Here is a 25131-nt window from a genome sequence, read left to right on the forward strand (position 1 = left end):
TCTAAAAGCTTTTTCTATGACAACTAGTAAATAAGAAATAGTTTTGCTTTTCTAAATAAAAGTTTTTTTCAGAGACATTTTTGTCCTACACAGTGAAGTTGTTTTAGAAAAAAAAGTTGTCAAGTAAAAAAATCCGGCACCAAAGTCCTTGTGATGTATAATTAAATTAGTTATTTCACGTAAATAATGGAAAAAAACTCGTGAAGTCATTTAATTTTCTTGTGCATTTTTTTTTAAAGATTTGTATTGCACAAATTAGGTTTATAAACACATCCCAGTAGAAGTTTAACCCTGCCATTGCTTCGGGACAATAAAGTAGGCCACTGCCAAGAGGAGCAGCGCAAACCAGTTTTACGTAACCATCCTGTATTTAAACGGAAGGTTAAACTGTCGAGACTCACCTTCCATTGTGGAATTTTGTATCCGACGCTGTCGAGGGCATCTTTCAGTTCTTTGAGGTCGATGAATCCGTTCCCGCTGGAGTCGATCTGAAACAATACGAGATAAAGTTTAATTAAATGCGCACTTAACACGTTGGATGCTATGCGGCTTAAGTGTGAGCTTGGAACCATTAAGTATCTATTGTGTCTAGTGTCTCGGCAGTCAAAGACTTAAAAATATAGTGTTAGGAATACTGCCTTCTAAACTGAAGGTAGTATGACTTACTGCATTTTTGATTAAGATTAGAAAAAATGATGGATACGCCGTGCAAAAAAGACGCTAAGGACCTTTTCAAATATTTTAAAACATATCTCCATAGTTCAATTAACTTTACTCGAATATCAAAGTTGTTCAATATTTAATTAAATTACTTTAGCAAGACTGTCTGAATTAAATTACATGAAACTTATTAACCTCATTTTATTCAACATAATAAAAATTCATACAACAGTACATTATCGTATCCTTCAAATGATAAAATATTGTTTCCAAGAACAAGCGAAACCACTCTCGATTTCAAAACGTTAAATCATAACATAAATCATTGTTAAATTATTACTTTAATTGTTACAGAGGGAAAATTAAAATTCAACTTTTGATCTTTACACTGCCGGCCGTGAAATTGTCTACAATGTATTCGTACGCGGTTTGGCCCGAATCTCTTTTTAGCCGGTTTTTATAAATTAAAACAGACTTTTAATACTATTTTGATTAAATACAGTGACAGGCAGTACTTATAAAAAATTACAAGCATTAAAACTATTTATTATCGACAGATTTTTATTTCTGTAGGTTCATCAAACGAATGTCTCCTTGTCAAAATTTTGCACGACCGAAACAACAGTATAAATAACTTTTATCGACTCTGCCTAGGTTGAACAAAAAAAATAAAGGACAAGGAAGTGTCGACCTTGTCGCGCCTTTTACGCCACTTAAGAGGTCTTGCACGTATATTTATGGTAATCAGGATTCGCAATACAAATGTATGTGAAAACTGTATGTAATATGCGATCTGTGTTGTTGAAAGTGATGTCAGTACTTCGGATGATCGAATCTTAAGTAAGACTGAAAACAATCGTTTATTTGTCACCGTTCACTTCACACAATAGAACTGTACGCTATTGGGTGCTGATTTAACACTGAAGATTTTAAACTATGGCCGTGTGTACTTTAAATGGAGACGCTAATTCTTTAAACATAGACAGAAGTGCTAGTATCTTAGATGCTACTGTACTGGTATCTAAATGAATAGAACCTAAAATATTTTCATTTTGGAACGAGTAGCTACTTATCTAAATGTAAATGTATAATTTAACTTGGAAGAATTCCTCGAAACTCAGGCTAAACTGCCTCATATTTTAACAACACCATTCATGGTGAAGCACAACGATATGGATTGATATGAATTCACCAATTAAACAATTGGCGAATGTTTGTTTAACACCAATCAGATATAATGCCTTCGCGTTACTCACGACGATGATGTAATAAACTTAAAATTTGTATGGCACTTTGACGTAGGAGGCCCAATCACATACACTTGGCACGGTCATTAAATGCTATTCAATAAGACTATACATAGTATATTAATGGAGTCTTCAACAAATGATTCGTTAGTTAACTTTATCTGTAATAAAGCAATCATACATGAATGAATGTATTGCCCGCGGCTTCGTCCATTGCCCACGTGTTTGGCTTGCAAGATTTTTTTTATTAACAGAAGCATAATGTTTTCATATAGCTCACATAAGAAATCATAATCCCTATTCCGAATTTTTTTTTTCATTCATTCATTTAGCATTTGAGTGGGACCAACAGACTTACTTTCGTATTTTAATATATTTAGTATGGATAAGACAGTAGTTTTTATTTTGAATCTCGTTAGCACAGTACAGTACAGTACCACTTGAACTGGTGGGCTGAGTTCGTATGACTCATAAGTTGGGCATTTGATTCTTAAAGGTTTTTAACTTATGATAATTTGAACTTGACGAACGTCACATTAACATTTATTATATTCATTGGATGAATCTTGTACTACATGAGTCATTTCTTGACCATTAGTCGTATGGTAGCTATCATATCTTGACTATCATGGTTTTAATAATCTGTCAAAAACTAGGAAGCTGGAGTAGAGGTTGTCAACAGGTTTAGGATCTATTGACATTTGTGACTATTCTCACTATTCCTTATACTGGTTCACTGCACAGGAGTTGCAGGGAACTCCAGCCAGGATCTACTTACAAGACTGCCGTATCAGAATAAATATTTTTTTTTTCTTGCCAAGTAGCATTAACACATTGGCATCCCACGAAATAATAACTAACCGCGCGTAAACTGTTATTCAGTGCTAATTAAATTGTTTTAAAATACTGTTATTGCAACTCAATTAAACCAATGTAGCTGTTTGAAATTCTTTAAATTATAAAATATCATCGTTCATTCATTACAGCCGTTTCATCATAGACATTACATACGTCTGCTGCATTTATAATGGGCTGTGTTCACTCAGTTGAGTGCTGAGTAATATTATTAACTCAAAAACATTAGTTAACACCGAAAATGTTAATTGTGTCACGCTCTGCATACAAGCTATGTAGGGGCAAGGTCAGTGGTAGTAGTGCGGCACACTTGTTGTTTTAATTTCAGTTAGTTTTTACAATTCGTTAACATCTTTTAATAGCCAGATTTTTTCGAGAATAGAAAACACACTTTCTGACATAAAAACTGCCAATTTCTCTAATATCTGTCATTTTGCAACTCTTAAAATTATATCCTCAACCGTTGGTTAGACATTCTTTGATAAAGTGTATAAATATGTATAACCACAAATACAATAGAAATTTTAATGTAACTGTTCCTGTTTTGTATAAATAAATAGGATAAATGATTAAGTAATAAAGCTTTAACAATAAATTAACGGCTGACATTATTGTTAATTTAATAAAGGATAATCATTATGAAATTATTAATTAAATACTTATTTATACTAACTCGTCGATAAATGCGTAGCAACATTATGAAAGCTAATTAACTATTTGACCTTGTGCAGTAATATTTTTAATTGAAGAGCGGAGTGTACACTTAAAATGGCCGGAAGTGTACTGACCCAGTTTCTATTGAATTTTTGGCTTTGACACAATTTAATTTACTTCAAAGAAATACATTGTTTCACTATACATTGTTTATTTAACTGTTGTATACTTCAGTTAGACATCGTAAAGGGGATTATTGTCAAATCATATGTTATCTTCAAAAATATTTTAAGCAACAATCTTAAGTTAGCGGCTAGTTCAGTGAGCTACCATATTTTAATGAACATAATGTCTATTATTTTTGCAAGCGCTCTTCAGTACTATAATATAGCAATTATATTACCCTACTGACTGGCATTATCTAATCACTATTCTAAATACCAAGCTAAGTATTTGACGTAATATTGATAACAAAAACAAACTGAAAGTTCGGCTGTAGAATGCAAAAGTATTCATAATTTATTTTCTGACTTTCAAACACACTCTTAATAAGTGTAGGCCAATGTGCCTCTATCTACAACAATTTTATTCGTCTATTTTTATTTTATCCAAAGAGGTTCAGTAAACAACCACTAGCTTATTTGTATACTAACAAACATGGCGCCCAACTGTGACAGAAAAGGTAAGTACAATTTTCAAGAGCATATAACATGTTGTCCCCCCTACCAAGGTCTTCGAGAGCCAGCGTCGTATCACGACTCTACGATCACGACAGAGACAGAGTGCATGAGTCATCGCTGATTCACGACAGCCTGTTTACATAACATCCCTAGTACGATAATGACAAGCGCAATCATCTCGTTTAGACCTCATGACGGACGTACGAGGGAAAGATCATGAATGATCTTACAGTTACTACTTTTGAAGAATGATCTTACTATGTTTGAGATGATGATCATGCAAGCAATTCAAGACCTTAGGATAACTCAATTGGAGTGAGATTCTAACTAAACTTTCGCGTTCCATTACAATAGGGTTTTTGACACCATCAATCGACTCCCCCAGATTTTGTCAGTCTATGACGTCACTATTGTGCCAACTCAATTCGCTAACTTACCAAAAAACTTAAGTACAGTTAATTAAATGGTGTGTTTTAAAAAAAAAGTCCTTAAAAATTGTTAGTTATTATTGGTGTCAAATACCCAATTGTTTTTGAAACTTTCAAGAGGGTAAAACACTTAAATTACTCGTGAAAATTCATAATAAGAATTTTCATTGCAGACAAATTCCAGGCGAACAAAACCACGAATGAAGTGATAATTAAAAAGTAATTATAATTAGAGGTCAAGAAAAATACCTCTCCAGCTGGCGCGATATCCATCCATTTTGAAGTGCGAATATATGCGAAAATTACATTAATCGATGCCCGTTTTCTTTACTTGGGCATGATGACTTCATAGCTGAGTTTAATAAAAGCTACGAGGCCTCAAAATGTTTTATTTTGTGGAGGTTACACATCTTCTTGAGACAGATTGACAGGCAAATGCAAGATTTTTTTCATCAAGCAATGGACCGTCATCAGACATGGACCTGAAAGGCTAATCCCACCTACACCAAAAACATTTCCTTGTCGCCAAGATGAAGCGTATAGCACTGTGAAAAAGTTATCAGGTCTCAAGTAGAGCCAAGCTTCTAACTCTACACACCTTAGTTAACAGTTTATGCAGCATGGCCGTTTCGCTGTCGAATAGTTCTTGTGACGAAACGACAAAGACACATCTAAAATCTGATGACTTTTTTTTGTAGTGCGCTAGTACGGTTCGTCTTGGCAACATTTTCTTTAGTCTCTCTCTCTAGAAAACGTATGAAATTGCACACAATTATTGCAAAAAAAAACTGTGGTTAAAAATGCTGTAAAAACCTACACCGATACAAATATATAGCACTCTACTGCTTCAATACCTAACGATCGCACCCTATCTGGCTCCAGACGAAATTGATTGTCTAGTGACTGTCTAGGTCTACACGCCCGTCGAAGTATTCAAGTTTCTTGTTCGTGCCTTGTGGAGACAGATGGCTTGGTTCCCTTCATTAAATAAAGATATAAAACACTAATAAAAGTTCGGGTGTTGAACAATATTTTAGTGACGGTTGGTATGGAAATGTAACTTTAAACTAGTGTTCAACGTGCGTGTAACTTTTTATTAGCAGTATTGGTAATGAAAGAAGAATATATGTTTGAATACAAGTTCTGTAAACATGTAAATAAACAAATTACAAAATTTTATTCTTACTGCTGCAGTATTATCTGAAAAAGCCAATGATTGTGTCAGACACAATTAAATTACTTTCTAATGTCCACTGAATTATTTATTTAGATTAGATTATAAATATTCATTATTTATTTGCATATTCCTACTGATTATGCATGTTATCGTCTTCATTCGTTATTTTTTGCGCTCTGCTTTATTGAAGTTTATTTGCGATATTGTATTTGTAAAGAAAACCAACGGTTACTTAATTCATTACACACATAGTAATATTTTATGAGTTACAGAAATAAAGAAATAGGCTATTCTTTCATATTCTCTGGTCCTACCTAAATATATTTTCTGACACGGGCGGCGCCGGTAGCGTGGGCAGACATTTTGGTAATTGGCGTTTCACGTTGATTTGATCGATTGCCTTATTTGCCTTGCGGGATAGGCTTCATGATATACAACCTTTGCCATTTTTTTCCGAACAGATTAAACAGCCTACGTCAACAAAGTCTAAAGAGTTTCAATGTTCGTCCAGTTTGTCCAAAGAACTTTTTTTAGAACTTGGAATTGGAGAAGTTCTAGAATCAACAAGACATGATTGAGGAGTACATGTTTTAGTACAGTTAGTATTCAATTGAGGTACCCCGTACCCGCCAAATACGACTGTATTGTGTTTAGGCGGGTTCAACGACCCGCGATGTGATGCTTATGCGATTAGAGGACCGTTGACCCGCCGGGAATACGAACCGGGGACCGAGTGACACCGGGCTTTGATTTTTTACAGGTGTCAAGTTTCCTTATAAGAGTACACCTGGCAATATGGCAGACAATGGGACAAGGCAGAAAAAGATTTCTTACTAAAAGCAAATTGGAGGATGTGGATATTTTTTTCTATCGAGGAAACTCTTGGCCTGCATCTCACCTGATGGAAAGTGATGATCAGGCCGAAGGTAGAAGCGAGCTTCACCCGGAATCCTCAACCACAGATGAACTGGCTATCTTACCTCTTCTAACTGCCGGAACACAACAATGCTATTTCAATCCGGTTTTTACCTACAGAATATTTACCCATATTCCAATATTTTAAACCAAAGCTAAGCTAGTAAATCAGCATTTGGTCCACAGGCAGGAACCAATAAGGTTTTAGCCAAAAAAATTGAAGAAAGTGAAAATAGAGTAATGTACAAACTTCGCTAGTGGGAAGGTAACCTAATACAATAAGCTACGTGGAAGTTTCAATCAATTGATTGATTGAGGCTTCCTTCGATGACAATAGTAGACACTGACCGCATTATTGTAATCGATACCACATCCAAACTTCCAAAACCCATGAGAATCTTGTTAGAAAGGGGAAAAGGTAGCCATCTTTTGTAGGTATCAATAAATAAATTGTTTAGGATGTAAATTATATTACATTCATAAGATATTATGCTTTTTGATAGCGCCAATCAATGGCCTGTGTAGTTTATTTATATTAATGAACAAAAAGATCTAGAAAATTGATTACTAATTTACAAGAACGACCGGCAAATAAAGGTGACATAGCAGTTTTCATTAATGTAGGTTCCTTCCAAAGCCCATTGAAACGAGACAAACTGTGTAAAAACCACCACAAAAACTTTTTTTGTAGAGCATTGCCATTATAATTCAGCGTAGGAAGCCTAGGTCTTATAAGTACGATTTATGGCGTAATAGACGTCGTTAGGGTACGCCAGACTATTACCAAGCAAGTGGATTTTATGTAGAAAATTCATGGCGTCCCGAGCTGCACAGTGAAATTGGATAGGGTTGAGTATGTGGAGTATTTTCCATTACTTTTGTAAAGCTGCGCAAAACCGTGGAAGCCGGGGGATGAGGGTAGGTGCTACAAGGTACCTACCTAATTGGAGTGGAAACAAGCTAAATTAAGTAAAATAAATATGAAAATTAATGTGGGTGATTATTACATGTTGCATTTTAATATCTTTCGTAAAGTCACCAGATGGAAAGTGATGATCAGACTGAAGGTGGAAGCGAGCTTTATACGGAATCCTCAACCACAGAGGAACTGGCCACTTATCTTACCACCTACTCCCTAGTCTCCACCTATAACGGCTATAGGTACCTAATCTAATAGATTACCGAAATAGAAAAGTCGAAACTTTCTTTAATTCTTTCTTTTGCATGTGATGTCAAAACTAAGTCTGGAGTTGTAAAATAAAGTAGGTATTTCTTCGTGACTTCTAGACAGACGGACTTAATAAGACTCAGTCACGAATCACGATTAGCTTGAGCACAAACATATACTTCCACCTACGTTAAAACATTTAAAACAACCAAAAAAGTGTGCAATAATAATAAAAAAAAGCAATGGAATTGCAAAGCCAATTGGTAAAGTAAATCTTATTAACATAATGCAGAAGAGTTTTAAAAAAGTAGTTTGAGCAGTTTTTTATTCCATACTAACATGATAGCATGTTTTTTTGTTCAAAACACCATCTAAATAGTTTAGCATTATTATGCAATACTCATTATTATACTATGGCATTATGTGCTGTTTCTTGCAAAACCCAATAAAAAAATCAAACAAATTCTACTAACACTACTGTAAATAACAAAAGTTTTGGTCTTCTTCTTTTCTATTAAAAAAAAAACTTGTAAAAAAGAAATCCCAATTAACGTACCCATTGTGAGTACTTAACATAGGTACTTTTACAAATATAAAAGCACTCGACCATCTCGCAGCTAATGCATCACCTGTTTATAGTTAACCATCAAAGAGTATTATAAACATACATACACAAGTATCAGTGTTTATGAAGTCTATAATTCTTGAACTAAATGGAGTACCGGATGCTTAAGTGGAGCATCGCGAGAGGTGCACAGAACCTGGTCAGGGCTTCCCAAACTTTTGGCAGAAAAAAGGGCAAATGGTTACCCCTCGGACATAAATTCTTTTTTTTTTCAGATTTTGGACCTTAAGACAAGGAAATAAGGTTTAAAAATTTGTGGGAAATATATTCCCATTACAGTAGAACGCCGATTATCCGAACGCCGATTAACCGAATCGCCAATTATCCGAATCGGTCCTAAGCGTAATATAAAAAATTAAAACCAAGATTTTTTTTTATTTGTTTGTTGGAATTCGGATATATTTCAACTTAGCGTTATTGTAGCAGTTCTACAATAACGCCAAGTAGGAATTATATCTGTTTGTCAAACTAATTAAAGTTTATTCTATGTGTAACAGTTGGTTTTTCCCTATTACCAGTCTATGTCCGATTATCCGAATTTTCGATTATCCGAATCGACCCCGGTCCCAATTAATTCGGATAATCGGCGTTTTACTGTACTTCATAAAGGGTTAATGATGATATGTGACATAGAAAGTTTAACTTTTCATTGTTTTTGGTCTTTACGACAAGGTTTAAAACATGGTGGGAACTATATTCCCTTTACCTATTACAAATAAATAAATACCCTATAAAGGGTTAATGATATGTGGTGTGCTAAGCAATCGATACCGTCCATTCAGATTAGCAATATCCGGAATCCGGACTTGTACGAAATTTTACTTTAACATTGAGTAACAAACGGCTAAGCGTTAGGTTTGGCTTCCTCTCGAGTTAATGAAGCAACTGACTGACTTAAAAAGTTGTCGCCATAACAACAATGTTTTCAGCATTGTTGTGTTCCGGCAGTTTGAGGTAAGATAGCCAGTTCCTCTGTGGTTGAGGATTCCAGATGAAGCTCGCTTTCACCTTCAATTCAATTCAATATCTTTATTGCATCTTCGACCTGATCATCACTTACCATCAGGTGAGATACAAGCCAAGAGCTTCCTCGTTGTGTATGAAAAAAAAAACTGTTTATCTGAAGAATATCCTCACCTGTGAAGATTAATAACAATCAACTGACTATACTAATGTAATGTTAGGATGTTAGGATTTTGGGAACCATTGTCTTGCACGAGTTTAAACCAAACATCCAGCGTTCAAATCTAGGGCAATAGGGACATAAATGTCCATCACATTCATAGGGCCTATTATCGAGGGTCCAACGTTGATTGCAGCAAGATGGTTTTAAGATCACAATGTAGAGTCGTCAGCTGAACTAGACTGTATATTTTCGTTGCAAAATTGATCTTATTACAATTACATAGAAGCTACACAGGGTTTAGATTAGCGTGCCATTGTCTGTAAACAATACAAAGCTTGCCAAACTTAATAATACTGTATGTAGGCTGATTAGTTCCACAAAAGGTCTAATTGTATCGGGCAATGCTTATGCAGAATGGCAGATTACAATTCCATCTAATGCCATTCAGAAATATACAATCAGTGCCGTAACTAGCCTTTTATGCGCCCGGTGCGAGCTTTCAAAACTGCGCCCTGTCGGGTCTGTGCGTGCGGAGCGATTGTGTAAGGTGTAACAAAACTAGATACAGAGCCCCGATTACGGTAATTTTTAACGTCTACAATCCAGACACGCTTCTCGATTCTGCGATACGATTGGTCGTTCAACAGCGTACGTCAGCTGTTTTGACCAATCGTATCGCAGAATCTATGAAGCGTGTCTGGATTGTAGACGTTAAAAGTTACCGTAATCGGGGCTCTGGTCTGGTCATTTCTGCGCCCCTCCAGGGTCTGCGCCCTGTGCCTGGGCACCGCTGGCACCGCCCTAGTTACGGCACTGTATACAATGTATGACATTACTACCTAAATAATCCCGAAATCGATAAATTCATGGTCACAGAAACATCAAATTTTATTGCTCGTGTATCTTTTTATTATGAGCATAAGCTGTCGGTCATTATAATGAAAGTCGGCAAATATGCATTTCATAAAACGTACAAGGACTAGGACTAATAAAAAGTAATGTATCGATATTACAATGCAATAAAGCCGGGTCCAGACGGGTGTAATGTAGATTACGTGTAGGTGTAATGTAACACGAATTCTATGTGTGGACGGCACTACGAGCATTACATGAAAGTGCTGCCCATACTATTTCCATTACATTACACGGTACATTCCATTACGCGTTACACCCGTCTGGACCCCGCTTTACGTAGTAATAAAGTGGTATCAAAATTTTTAGGTACAAAACACACAAGCGCAAGCACTATGGATGGGTGAAGATGAAGACCAAATTGCCTACGTCAGCCACATTCCACTGCCACCTCCCCTCACCCCTCAGTTCCTGGTTTCCACGAGCACCTGCTAAGGTCAGGTCGGCAACAATGACGCGAACCAGAGCATGGGAAGCTAGCGGTGACTGAAGAGTGCGCCCGCACCGGCTGGATTCGCACGGAACCGGGCCATAGTGGAGGTGGGAGACAGTAATCTTGTGAAATAAAAACATATGGTCACTGTCATAACGGTTCAAACAAAAGATGACTGCCGAAGAAAAACCTCCCTAAAGGTTTACAACGAACGACCGATCCTGTGCTGCCTACATCCAGGTGCTTCCCGCGACCTTCACCATATTATTTATCACTGAGTGGAAGGTAGACGTAGGGTATACTGAATCGTGATCGCCATTCGAGAACTTTTCTGTTCCAACACCTCTTTTCTCTCTCAATTTATTTGACTCAAGTCCATTTTCAATTTTGGAATCAGTGAAGTATGTTTGACAGTCAAACTCCCATAGATGGTGGACTTTACGTTTGAAGTTTCAGGATCAATATAAGCTTGACAGATTCGAATATAATACCTACTGGGCTGTTAGTAATTTTTTGGGGAAATTGAAGGGAACAAGTTTATGAGCGCTTAGTGGTTCTACTGCACCCACTGCTGCTGTGAAGGAACAGACCACCAACTAATTACCAACTGTTAGCGGGTTTTTCTCGCAAATGGGACCATTAGTGTTATAAAACGTAAAAGTAATGACGCCATTTTGTATGCGCATGTATTAGAATTTATCAATCTCAATATGTATGGGGTCTAGTTTGACTACACAGCGTCTAATAGATAAAACGGGAGTTGAATCGAAGTGATTTCGATTATAAATTACATAGGTGTTTGATTGAAGACTTTCTCATTCAATGTTACCTAACATATATTTTGCCAAATCCATCCTACAAATATCATACCAACAAAATTACCTCTATACGGCAAAGTATTACTGTCGGGCTGTATCATGCATGACTATCATGAATAGAGATGTGCCGCTGAGAAAGTTCTCGTTCCCGGCAATATTCCCAGTGAGAATATTCTCGAGAACCGAGAACGCTCCCGGGAATATTCTCAGTGTTCTCGATAGAATACATTTAGTTTTAATTTTAATTTTGTTGTTTATGTGATATTATTTGTAATGTTTCGAAACTGGGCGTTAAGACTAGTCGTTATAAACAAGGCATGACATGTGTGAGTGAGATATTGCTGTCTTGCTCACTCTTTTCGTGGCGAACGCGTACCGCGGCTTTAGGACTCGGCTACGGTATTTGAACATCAGTGTGCCTCTGAGTTTTAAGGCCCTTGCCACCTTAGCGGATTGCAAGCGGATTCAAAGCGGATTTAAAGTGGAGCGACGGAGACGCCGCGTGAAAATATCGTGAAGCTTCCCGAAGGCTGCCCAGCCGAGCTGGATTCGATGATTGACCTTTTTTCGAAGTTGAACCTACCTAACTGGACTGTTTGTCCCAGGTATACATTATTGTCAACAACTTCGAGTGTAGTCTCCAGCTTTTAGAGGAGTGGGTGCAACACGGTCTTTAGACATGATTTTTAAATCTTGTCCATGTTCTGTTCATTTTGAGACCCACTCGTTGAGAGACTCTATTGAGGCCATCGAGCATTGTGCCTAGATCGTCCACGATCTCGGCCATGACTACGATATCGTCTGTTGTCTGGGTGATGTGCTCGCCGCTGATATTTATGCTGAATCTGCTCTAGCCCAGAAGCTTAAAAACATCTTCCAGGGCGATGGTGATGACGTCTCCCTGTCTCACCCCTCGCTGCAACTGGATAGGTTTCGGGTCCTGGTCTTGAAACGGACTGTCACTGTGGCGTATTTGTACAAGCCTTTCAACACTTTAATGTATCGATTGTCAATTTGGCACAGTTGGAGAGACTGCAGCACTGCCCATGTCTCAATCGAATCGAAGGCTTTCTCATAGTTCACAAACGCAAAGCGGCTGATTATACTCCTTGATCTTCCATATAATCTGCCGTAGCGTATATTATTATGGTCTATCTATGGTACTAAAGCCTTTTCGGAAACCGGCTTGTTCGGGGGGCTGAAAGTCGTCGAGCCTGCTAACGTGACAATTCGTAATGACTATCGAAAACAGCTTGTAGACATGGCTCAGAAGCGAAATGGGTCTATAATTCTTCAACAAGGTCTTGTCGCCTTTTTTGAAGATGAGTATCACCATACTTCTTTGCCATGCCGTAGGCGTTATTCCCTCGAGGATGACGGAATCGAGCAGCTTCTGAAAACCCTTTAGTGCCGGCATTCCGCCTGCTTTCAGAAGCTCAGCCGTGATTACGGTGCCTTGCTGTTTTTCAGCTGTTTGAGAACCATTCTAATCTCGTATAGACTAATGTCCGGGATATATTCGGTAAGTGTCGGATCAGTCTAGCTAGCACGTATTTTCTATAATTTTTATAGTCAAATGATCCGTCAGACAAGCTATCCACAACTTATCCAGAAGTGGCGAAACAGGCCCTTACTAAGCGATTGTGAAATATGTCCTTAATGTCAAATAAGAATAGTTTAAAAAACTAAAAACACGCTTTTAATTACTAACAGCACTAAAAGGCCAAAAATCATCAGGATTCTGGACATCATCTAGCATTAAAGTGCTCAAAAAGACAAATCCAACGAACCCAACTCGATGAGTTTCCACCGTTTCGTTTAGGAGTTTTTATGGCCACCTCCTGACTCCATCATTAGGACCCTGGACATTATCTAGCACTTATAGATCTCGAAAAGACAAATCCAATGACCCCAAACTCGATGTGATTCCACCGTTTCGTTTAGGAATTCCTTTGGCCACCTTCCAGTCCCATCATCAGACCAGCTGGTACCACAATATTGTATTGTCATCTAATCTACATTATAATTGCCAAGTTTCATGATGATACAAGACTTAGAAGTACGTGTAATTCAGATTCTAAGATTCCATTACATAGTTAGTTACATACACGACGACCTAATAAAAGCGTGTTAAAAACGAAAAAATGGACAGTTACATTATTTAATTACGTGTAAAAAGAAATTTCTGTCATCTTACATATCATTAAAACGACATTTCACGACGAAAAAAATAAAATATAATAAAGGTGCAGTTGCCGAGAATATTGCCGGGAAAGTTCCCGAGAATATTCTCGGGAACACTGGGAATATAGCCTTTCACTGCAAATAGAGTGTATTGTTTAATATGTTGGAAAGTTAGAAACTTTTTGGTTAAACGCAAGCATATTTGAATATTTGAAGTTGGCACTCCGCTGTCAATGTAAGGTTTCCAGACTTCTGGATCAAACACTCGATCTCATGTAGTCTCTGTGTGCTGTATGTTCTAAAATAAATCCGTGGTAATCTTCGTGGTCTTTTCCTTCTTACGCTCCAAACTCCAACATGGTAGCAGAGCGTAGTTACAAGAAGTGAAAAGCGCTCATATTTCCGCGAGATTGGTCATACATCGCGCACTTGGAATTATTACCGTACCGGAAGCGGCGAACGGTATTCAAGATGGCTTCGATGGGATTCGGTCAGAATTGCATTGAGAGACTAAAGGGGGCAGAAAATTACTCCACGTGGAAGTTCTCGATGCGAATGGTGCTAATCCACGAAGAGTTGTGGGACTGCGTAGAAGCGGTGGCCGACGAGGACAAGAAGAAGGATGATAAGGCCTTAGCGCGCATCGCGCTGTCCGTGGCGCCGACCATAATCCCGCATATACGCACTGCCAAAAGTGCCCACGAAGCGTGGACAATACTTCAGAAAACGTATGAGGGACGTGGTCTGAGCAGGAGATTGGGCTTGCTGCGGAGTCTCTTCAATACGAAATTATCGGAGTGTAACTCAATGGAAGTTTACCTAAACAAAATAAAAGAAATTTCACATCAACTGAGTGAAATTGAATCGCCGCTGGACGACGAACTCGTTGCGGTGATCATACTGAGTGGGCTCACAGATGATTACGACCCGCTCATCATGGCGATTGAGCACTCATCTTCCAAACTAAGTACGGAAGTCATCTCAGCTAAATTACTTCAGGAAACCCAAAGACGGGAAGAGAAAACTGAAGAAACGGCACTGATTACACAGAAGAACCCAAAGTGCTTCGGGTGTGGTGCCAGAGGACACATGCTGCGGAACTGTCCAAAAAGGAGTTCAACGTCCAAAGAACAGACCTCCGGGGACGAGCCAAAGAGTTAGAAACTTTTTGGTTAAACGCAAGCATATTTGAATATTTGAATTTGGCACTCCGCTGTCAATGTAAGGTTTCCAGACTTCTGGATCAGTCACTCGATCTCATGTAGTCTCTGTGTGCTGTATGTTCTAAAATAAATCCGTGGTAATCTTCGTGGTCTTTTCCTTCTTACGCTCCAAACTCCAACATGGTAGCAGAGTCAGAAACAGCAGAAGAAGCCATGGAAGAAGAACAAGGCTAATCTGTCGGCACTCTCCGTGAAGGTGAAAAGTGACGTGTGGTATATAGACTCTGGGGCCACAAACCACATGTGTAATAGTGAAAAAGTGATGGTGAAGTGCGATCGTAATAAGGTTTTTAAAGTGAGCATTGCAAACGGTGAAATGCTATCGACCGCGGGCTTAGGTGAAGTTCAGGTTCGTTTAAAAGACTGTGTAAGGACACTAAGTGAAACTCATTACGTACCTAACTTAAGTACTAATCTATTATCTGTCAGTGCTTTGACAAAAAAGGGTTATGTTGTCAAATTTGTCAGAAATTCTTGTATTATTTACAATGGTGATGAAATTCTAGCTACTGGCACTCAAATTAACGGTGTTTATCAACTCGACACGGTGTCAGACAACGCCAGTACTGTGGAACAGGAGTGTACCATAGTGGCGTCGCCAGCAGTAGACACGACATCCCATGATTTGTGGCATAAGCGTCTTGGACATCTGAACTCGAGAAGTATGCAACTTTTACAGAAAGGTATGGCTAATGGTATTTCTTTTAATAATTCGACTTTTCAGCAATGTGTGTCATGTGTTGAAGGGAAACAGAGTAGGCTGCCATTTCCCAAAAAGTCGTATAGTAGAGCTACAGAGGTGTTAGGTCTAGTTCACACTGACCTTTGTGGTCCCATGCAACAGCCATCTCTAGGGGGAGCTAAATATTTTCTTAGTTTCATTGACGACTACACAAGGAAGCAGTTTGTTTATTTTTTGAAATTCAAACATGAAACTTTTGAATATTTTAAACAATTCAAAGCTCTTGTGGAAAATGAAACCGGAAAGAAAATAAAGGTACTTAGAAGTGATGGAGGCGGAGAATATATGAGTTCTAAATTTCAGGCTTATATGAAGGCGTGTGGGATCAAACACCAGAAGACCATACCAGGCTGTCCACAACAAAATGGCGTCGCAGAACGAGCCAACAGGACTGTGATGGAGAAGGTCAGGTGCTTGCTGCGAGATGCTGGCCTCGGAATGAAATTCTGGGCTGAGGCAGTGAATACAGCGGTTTACCTGAAAAACCGAAGTCCTACGAAGGCCGTTGCTGGAGTGACACCTGAAGAAAAATGGACAAATAAAAAGGTAAATCTAAACCATTTAAGAATTTTTGGTTGCGTCGCATATTCTTTAGTAAAGAATAGAAGAAAGCTAGACTCGAAAAGCAAACCGTATATATTTGTGGGATATGAGTCTAAGGGATATCGGCTGTTAGAGCTACATAATCCGACAAAATGTGTCTATTCTCGCAATGTTGTGTTTTTAGAAAATAAATTCTCTAATAAAAACATGTCAGATGATGAAAATGTTGATCAACACATAATTGTTGACTTCAACAAGAGTTCTGTTGAAATTCAGCAATCAGAGTCATCCAATGAGAGATCTGATATTTCTGATGACATGAGATTATCACAGGAAGTCAGCACGAGTACAACAGAAGACTCTTCTAGCGATGACACAGAAAATTGCTCGGATGAAACCTATGTTCCAGGTGAAGACTCTATTGCTGAGGCGGAGATGTCAACAGACACTTCATATGAAGATGTTCCAGAGTCTCCTCTGCTGGCCAACCTTGTGGGATCGGTCGACGGCTACCCCGACGAACCACGTACTGCAGCCGAGGCCCTGAGTGGAACTGATTCAGACAGCTGGCGGAAGGCGATGAATGATGAGTATAATTCATTCAATAAACTCAAATGTTGGACTCTAACAAAGCCTGAACCAGGTCGTAAGCCTGTTCAATGCAAATGGATCTTCAAAAGGAAGTATGGTGCTGATGGTGAGTTATTGAAATATAAAGCTCGTTTGGTTGCCAAGGGATACACACAGAAATATGGTATAGATTATCAAGAAACCTTCTCACCTGTGGTTAGATACTCTACTCTCAGGATGCTTTTGGCAGTAGCGGCAGAGTATAACCTTGATATTGAACATTGGGATGTAAAAACTGCATTCCTGAATGGTGATTTGGAAGAAACTGTGTATATGGAGCAGCCAGAATGTTTCAAGGTGAAAGGTAGTGAAGGAATGGTATATAAACTTAATAAGGCTGTTTATGGACTTAAACAGGCCTCCAAGTCTTGGTATGACAAGATTACCAAGGTTTTATGCAACAAGCTGAAGTTCAGTCAATTGAATTCTGAGCCTTGTGTTTTCTCGAAGTCTGAAAATGGATTGATGATGATCATTGCATTGTATGTGGACGATCTAATTGTATTTTCATCTCCAGGTTTTCCAGACAGGGATAATATAAAGAAAGGATTGCAGGATGAATTCGAAATCACTGATCTAGGGCCAGCTCAACACATACTTGGGATGAAGTTGATGAGGAAAGATGATAAAATTTACCTCACTCAGTCAAACTATATACAGAAGGTATTGAAGAAGTTTCGAATGGAGGACTGTAAACCTATTGCAACACCCATGGAAACGGGACTGAAACTTTGCAAGGAACCTAAAGATGAGACCTACGACTACAGAGGTTTAATTGGTTCACTGATGTATGTGGCAGTTTGCACGAGACCTGATATAAGTCATGCCGTAAGCTACCTTAGTCAATTCAACGATTGCTTCGGAGAAAGTCACTGGAAAGCTGCGAAGAGAATTTTACGTTATTTGAAGGGTACTAGTAATTTTGCTCTTGTGTTTTCTAGGTCGGGCATGGATATTTCAGCTTATGCTGATGCTGACTGGGCGTCAGACAACATGGACCGCAAGTCATACACAGGCTTTGTGTTTACTATTGGTAAGTCAGTCGTTACTTGGGAGAGTCGCAAGCAACGTACTGTTGCCTTGTCCAGTACTGAGGCGGAGTACATGGCGTTGTCTGACACATGTAAGGAAGCTCTATTTATTAGAAAGTTTATATGTGAGATTTTTGGTACCATGCCTAGAATAACAATTTACAATGACAATCAATCTGCTATAAAACTATGTAAAAACTATATGTTTCATTCTAGAACTAAGCATATTGATATTCGTCATCATTTTATTAAAGAAATTGTAAACAAAGGAATAGTTGAAATTAAATATTTGTCAACTGTTGTTATGTTAGCTGATGTGTTAACTAAAGCACTATGTAAAGAGAAACACAATAAGTTTGTGTGTCAATTGCTAACTTTAATTTAAGTTACTTAATGCTAACAATTGAATTAAAGCTAATTGTAACTTAAGTTTTTTAAAATGTTAACTTTGTATTTGTGTTGTGTTTCTTTAGTGTTAAGTGTTTTATAAATGTATTTATTGTAAGTTTAGCTTGCGTTTAAGGGCCAGTGTTGGAAAGTTAGAAACTTTTTGGTTAAACGCAAGCATATTTGAATATTTGAATTTGGCACTCCGCTGTCAATGTAAGGTTTCCAGACTTCTGGATCAAACACTCGATCTCATGTAGTCTCTGTGTGCTGTATGTTCTAAAATAAATCCGTGGTAATCTTCGTGGTCTTTTCCTTCTTACGCTCCAAACTCCAACATAATATACACTTATCTGTCGACTTAATTTAATACTAATTTACTTAAGAAAGTTTGTTTATTTCAATTTGATAAACATGATTCTCAACCTTTCTCACTTAGGAGAACGCTCCCGGGAGCGCTCCCGAGAATATTCTCAGTTGGGAGAGCGTTCTCGGGAACGGCACATCAATAATCATGAACAATATTAATTTAATTCAAATTAATCGAGCTTTGACGTATTAAATAAATAAAAACGTGAGAAATAATTAATTCAGTAAACACTTTAACGCAAAGACACAGATTATTGAGTTATGTTGACAGTTTGCAACAATATTGAAAACAAGTTAAAGTTAACTCCATCTAAAGAACTCGAGTTCCCACACCTCAGCAACCTTTAGATGTTTATCTTCATTTTCATTTCCATTTATTGCCCGATTGAAACTCTATGCACAATAAATCAGGCGTATGTAACACTATGATGTGTGTCTATGATGCATTATTAATGATCCGACGCTAAAGCCCAGAGGGTTTGTCTTTGTCTATGACAAAGAGTTTATAAAGTGGAACGCGATGCAGGAAATCTAAAAGTCAAGGCACTACTGGGCAGTCACCAGGCGTTTCCAATTTGCAGGACATAATTTATTTTTAAGTTAGGTCTATGTACTCGTATTTGGAAAGACAATGTAAGAATTGGCATAAAATTAAATTGGAAATAAATGAAAAATCTTTTTAAAAAGAAATCCTTTTAGTATTAATATTAGGAGTATTCCATTTAGATACTCTACAGTAGTCTACAGAAATAGCATAAGCTGAAGTCAGTGTTTTCGCTAGAAATACAAATGTCTTCCAGGCAATATGTAGAGAAGACAGTCTCGCTTTGTACTGTAATAAACTGTAAAATAATACTCGTATCATTCTGAACTATCATTCCAATACTTTAATAACCAAAAAATCGTATGACAAAAGAGTTATCATATCTGAATCGCATATCATCTGCTACTTTATCCTTCCATCCATCTGAAACTTTAGTCCCAAAATAGCCAATCCAGAGTCTGGCAACACTAGTTCCAAGCCCGACAATACTTGCTCGTTACAAAACAGGCCCAAACATCTAGATCTCAATTAATTGTGTAACAAAACCTTTCGCTTATGTATTCCAGTCTTATTTCGATTTCAAATTCGAGTAATCGTGCGTGTTCGCGTGCCGAACGATTTACGCAACAATCGAGTCGACAACTCTTAATTTCTTTTATCGATACTGATTACTGATGTGGCTTGTCATTGTTTAATTAAAGACTGTCCGTTTCATGATTAATGTAATTTATGGAACGGTGAGTAAATTGACTCGTCGCATTTTGTTATTTGGGAAATAGTGCATCAATTAATAAATTTTCTTTAATTGTATTTTAGTGCTGTTTTTTTTCTGTTTCTTACAACGTAAACTAAGTATTTTGCGTTGCTTTTAGTAGACTGTGTACTTATTTATAATCATACAATGTATAATTTATTTATTAACGTAAAATGTTAGTTTTTCATGTTTTTTTATTTGTACTTTTGTATGAATAATAAGAGCCTTTCTTGATTTTTGTATAAAAAAAGATTTAATGTGGCATAATCCTAACCTAGGGAAAGTCAAATTATAATGCGGAATAAACGTAAATAAATGAAAATATCCACTGTAACATAAAATTTCCTGTAAACAATCGATTTATTAACAATTTCATACATAAATAAATTAAAAAAAAGTACCTATTTCGCATTCAGATAAAAAGAACAAGAACAAAATGGCACAGATAAACGACAGTTTTTAATCAAACAATTTTAGTTAAATGAAGCACACAGCACTAACCACAAATGTGTCTGTGTTAATTGGATAAGACAGTCTGAGTCGTTAAGAGCAAGCTTTCCGTGAAGGATTTTACTAAACCTTTTAGACGGCTTTAAGACCCGGCATTAACATACTTTGGAGATTTTACAGAACTTCAAATGAGAAAGTTAAGGAAGATATTTTTTTTTATTATGACTGATATTAAAAAAGTGATTGAAATGGGTAAAAATAATTATTGTAAAGGGCTTATTTTAAACCAGGACAGACAAAAAGATGAAAAAAAAGAAAAGAAAGGAAAGAAGAGGGGAAAAAGAGCCAGGGAAAAGAAGAAGAAGAAGGGCTTAGTGAAAACTTAAATAAATAAATAAAATAAATTAATTTAAATACATGACATTGGCAAAAACAGTGTACTCCAAATATGCACCAGACAAAATAAAATTCAATGCTGCTTACTAGTCATTAGGTCGCACATGGTTCCAGCTGTCATTTTATATAGAAAATGTGGATACGTAATACTGCGTTCAAGCATAAACTTGATCATGACTGATTCGCTAAGCTACACGTCATAAATACATATTATAGCCCCAATATTATTGCAATATTATTATCTGAACCAAAATCCATTAGAGTTTATCCGTATAAACAATATTCTTTTATCTTCGCCTAAATGCGCAAACCAGCTGTAGTCGTATGCAGCTGTATCTTTTATGACACCGTTATCGAACGGAGATAAGCAGCTGATTACAATAATATGGGTCTTACAAGCCTATGATGGAACAATTTCATCGTGGTATTATCATGGTTTTAGTTTAAAAACCGAAAAATTACAATAAGAAAAAAAAAACAAATACAATTTGAAATAACACAACAGAAAGGTAATAAAAGAAACAAAAAAAAACACGAAAAAAAAAGACTGGTCAATCAGAAAGAAACTTGGCAGTGAAGTGGTTAACAGCTGATTTCGTTTCAGCCAAATGATTCTGCTGCACAAACACCTCCCCAAGGATTTCTATAAGCACTGTTCCTGCGCTGCCCGCATCCAGGTACTTCCTGCTACCTTCACCTAGAAAATGTAAAGGAAAAGATTTGTCATTTTCAGGGTGAGAAACTGACGAAAGCATTACAGAACTTCGTTGTGCAATAGATTTAGAACTAGTCACAGATTACTCAATAGTTACCTATTGCTATACGGCTTCAGTCCAGTCTTTATGACTCACGACAGTGATATAATACAATACAACATAAATAAATAAATAATTTGATAAAAAAATGACACAACTTATTCCAACAAATTACGGAATTCCCCGCTCTGTGACCACAACGACTAAACTAATTAGGTATGTTATTGACCAATAACATAAGTACCTAATTAGTTTATTACTCAATGAAATTAATCCCTAAACATGGAATAACCTTGCTAATTTAATTCTTTGAAAAATATAATACCTATTCGCTTTTGAATTTTATTTTACTTTGTAGTAAATTATTATGTTTCTGAGAAGAAATAATGATTCCTTCAGGGAATACCTACTCATTTCAAGATATATACCAAATTATTAGAATGTTTGATTATTAGATTTTTGAAATTACCTTTCTACTGAAAATGCTGATAGGGATATAAAAAATAGTTAAAACATCTTATTCTCAGGCACACTACGATGTCTTGGTTGGCTAGACGCCATGTTAGAAAACGACTTCCAAACGTAAAGTCATGTAAAGTAACATAAATAACATTGAATAGATCACACTAAACGTCTTACAGAGGGGTGGTGATGTATAATGATGGCCACCCCTATTGCCCTTATCGTGTATACCACGTCGCACCCCAGCCCTAGTATCATTTTACATAATAGTACATTAACTGTACTAATATTATAGATAGATCTTTGTTTTAACGCAAAATAGGCTGATCCAATGACTGCTGTCATACTCGTACATGAGCTATGGACAATTATAGAAGGTAAACGATATAGGGGATGAATTTTTGTGGAGCTCTTTTTAAAGCTAGAGATATTATTATGAAGATTCATATTTATGCTCTTGGTAAGCAATAAAGAGTGTTACAAGATATTTTCAGAATTTTTCAGAATGGATTTTACAAAACCTTTTTATTGGCATTAAAAACAGATATATCACAGAAAAATGATACAGGAAGAATGAGCTAAACGATACGTTAAAAATGTATGAAGCCGAACATTTGAAAGTTATGTAATAAGATACATTAGCTAATCGTTAATTTTAATTAATTAATAATAATATGCGATGTTTCAATTTGTACATTTGCTGAGTATAAACAGGAACAAGTTACACATTATGTTACAAAACAAAAGAAGCGCAAGTGAGTTATTGACTCATTAATAATACAGCTAATAAAATTGAAATTAATTTATTGTTTAAAAACATAGTTTAAGATTTTTTGTGTAAAGTCTTTGAATAAAGCCGCGCAACGACAATCAATATCCTGATAATAATAATAGTGAAAGTTGTGACGATGGACGGATCTTTTTTCTTTCAATAGAAAACTTCTGAATGGATCGACGATCTGGTGAAGGTCGCGGGAAGCACCTGGATGCGGACGGCGCAGGACCGGTAGTTGTGGAAATACTTTGGGGAGGCCTTTGTCCAGCAGTGGATGTCATTTGGTGAAACGACGAACGTAGCAAATTGACAGTCTATAGGCGCAGACCATAGATAAGCAATGTTATCGTCACGTAGCTTCATACAACGGATCCGGATGCCATGATAATATGACAATACATACAGTCATTAACTGGTTTGTTGTAGGTGCTCCAGCCTATCCATTTGATAAGGATTTCCTATGCAATCCACATTAAAATAGTTTCACTTTAAGATAGAAGAAGTCAAGGACTTGACTTATCTAAAGCAGATTCTAGGTCTTTTGTGGTATAGGCAATAAGATTTATTGCTAAATGACGCTCAAAATTCTATTTAAGATTAATCTCAGAGATTATGTCCTATGATTGGCCTAAAATTTAAATTAAGTAATTTCAATTCTTCAATAATAATTTATTGAATTTGTATTGTACGAATGACAGCACGTCAAGCTTATCACCAAATGCTGTATCTTCTTACAGTTGTATTAAGTTCCATTTTGCAACAAAAATGTTTGATGTAACAGTACTACATGCCCAATTATATCTCCTATAAATAGTCTCGGATTGTTTACGTTTAAAATTGCAATAATTATAACTGCCGTCTCCACAATCGTTAGCGAGTTTCGTTTAAACTAGGTCACACTGGGAGTCATAACAATGCCGTTTAATTTAAGCCACCGACCCTTTAAAAAGCAGTTTATTATCCTCTTGAACCGAACAATGGGCTGGCTTTATAACAATGTTACAGACTACAGTTATAGCATAGATTAATAGTACTAAGTGTTAAAGGTTAAATAACACTGAACGTATTAGTCATTGGAGTCGATTTATAAGGAATGGTATGACTAATAGACAATAGCAGATAGTATTAAATCAAAATAGATTAATTCTAGAATAGAAATTATACCATTAGCGTTTTTGCTTCGGCCTCTTCTTACTTATTACAGACAAAAGAAAATCAAGCGCAGACCTACCAGTTTGGCAAGTTAGGTACCAAAAGCGCTAGCTGAACGATACTATAACCTGCATTAAGGCTAGGCCATAGGCTTTTCTACTTCCACAGTGATGTCACAGCTATGGTGGTGTGGTATCTGACATCATGAGCCGTCATGAACATGAATTAAACTGATGGCTAATGTAAGGGATCAAGTAAGACCTCCCTAAACACCAAACCACGAAGTTATTATGAGACTAAAGCCAATATAAAACAATACAATAGTTATTGGAGTAAGAAGGTCCTATAAGGTAATATGGTACTTCCAAAGTCGCCTCAATACTTATAAAAGAATGATTCTACACAGCAGTGACTCGACAATATTGGCTCCAATCCAATCCGATGCAATTGTTCTCCTTAATTTTGGAGCCAGCTTGGGCATTCACAGGTGCAACCAACCGGTTTTTGGCCGAATGCAGCTCAGAAACGTTTTTCAATTTTGTTTAAAAAATATTAATAAGTTTTTATATGGTTGTAAAATAGATTTTATAAAATAGACATTAACATTTAGATATCTTCATTTGCCGTTATGATTCACCGTAACAGAATAATCAGGAAAATATTAACAATACTAAAGAATAAATTAGCAATCAATTTAATTAATTTATGTACTTGGGGGGCGTAACATCAGTCAGTTCACAAGTTAACTTGCCAGTTAAAAATACTTCAAGCATAGATAACTTACTACAGCTTGTATTACTCATATTGTGTAATTTATTGTAATTAATGCGTACTTCCTTACGCGCAAATGAAATCAGTGACTAATACATATTTTTGTTTAACTCACATAACAATCCTCAGACATCTAATAACAGTTATAAAATAACAGTTTGATACAGACATTAATTAAGATGCTATTAAGACCATAATAGAGTCTTAACTTAAGACGTCACTAATTATTCGTTTAATTGATGTATAGCAAATTGCGTTTAACTCT

At 36.7% G+C, this 25131-nt stretch overlaps 1 protein-coding gene across 1 annotated transcript in view; it reads right to left on the reverse strand.

The window, feature by feature from the left end:
* Window positions 1-25131, reverse strand: part of LOC135084186 (plastin-3) — a 65470-nt gene that overhangs the window by 29006 nt on the left and 11333 nt on the right. The window contains exon 2 of the mRNA XM_063978927.1: window positions 402-488. Coding sequence (XP_063834997.1) covers window positions 402-488 — 87 coding nt within the window. The remainder of the gene's footprint in view (window positions 1-401; window positions 489-25131) is intronic.

Source organism: Ostrinia nubilalis, chromosome 25, assembly GCF_963855985.1.
Source record: "Ostrinia nubilalis chromosome 25, ilOstNubi1.1, whole genome shotgun sequence".
Lineage (NCBI taxonomy): Eukaryota > Metazoa > Arthropoda > Insecta > Lepidoptera > Crambidae > Ostrinia > Ostrinia nubilalis.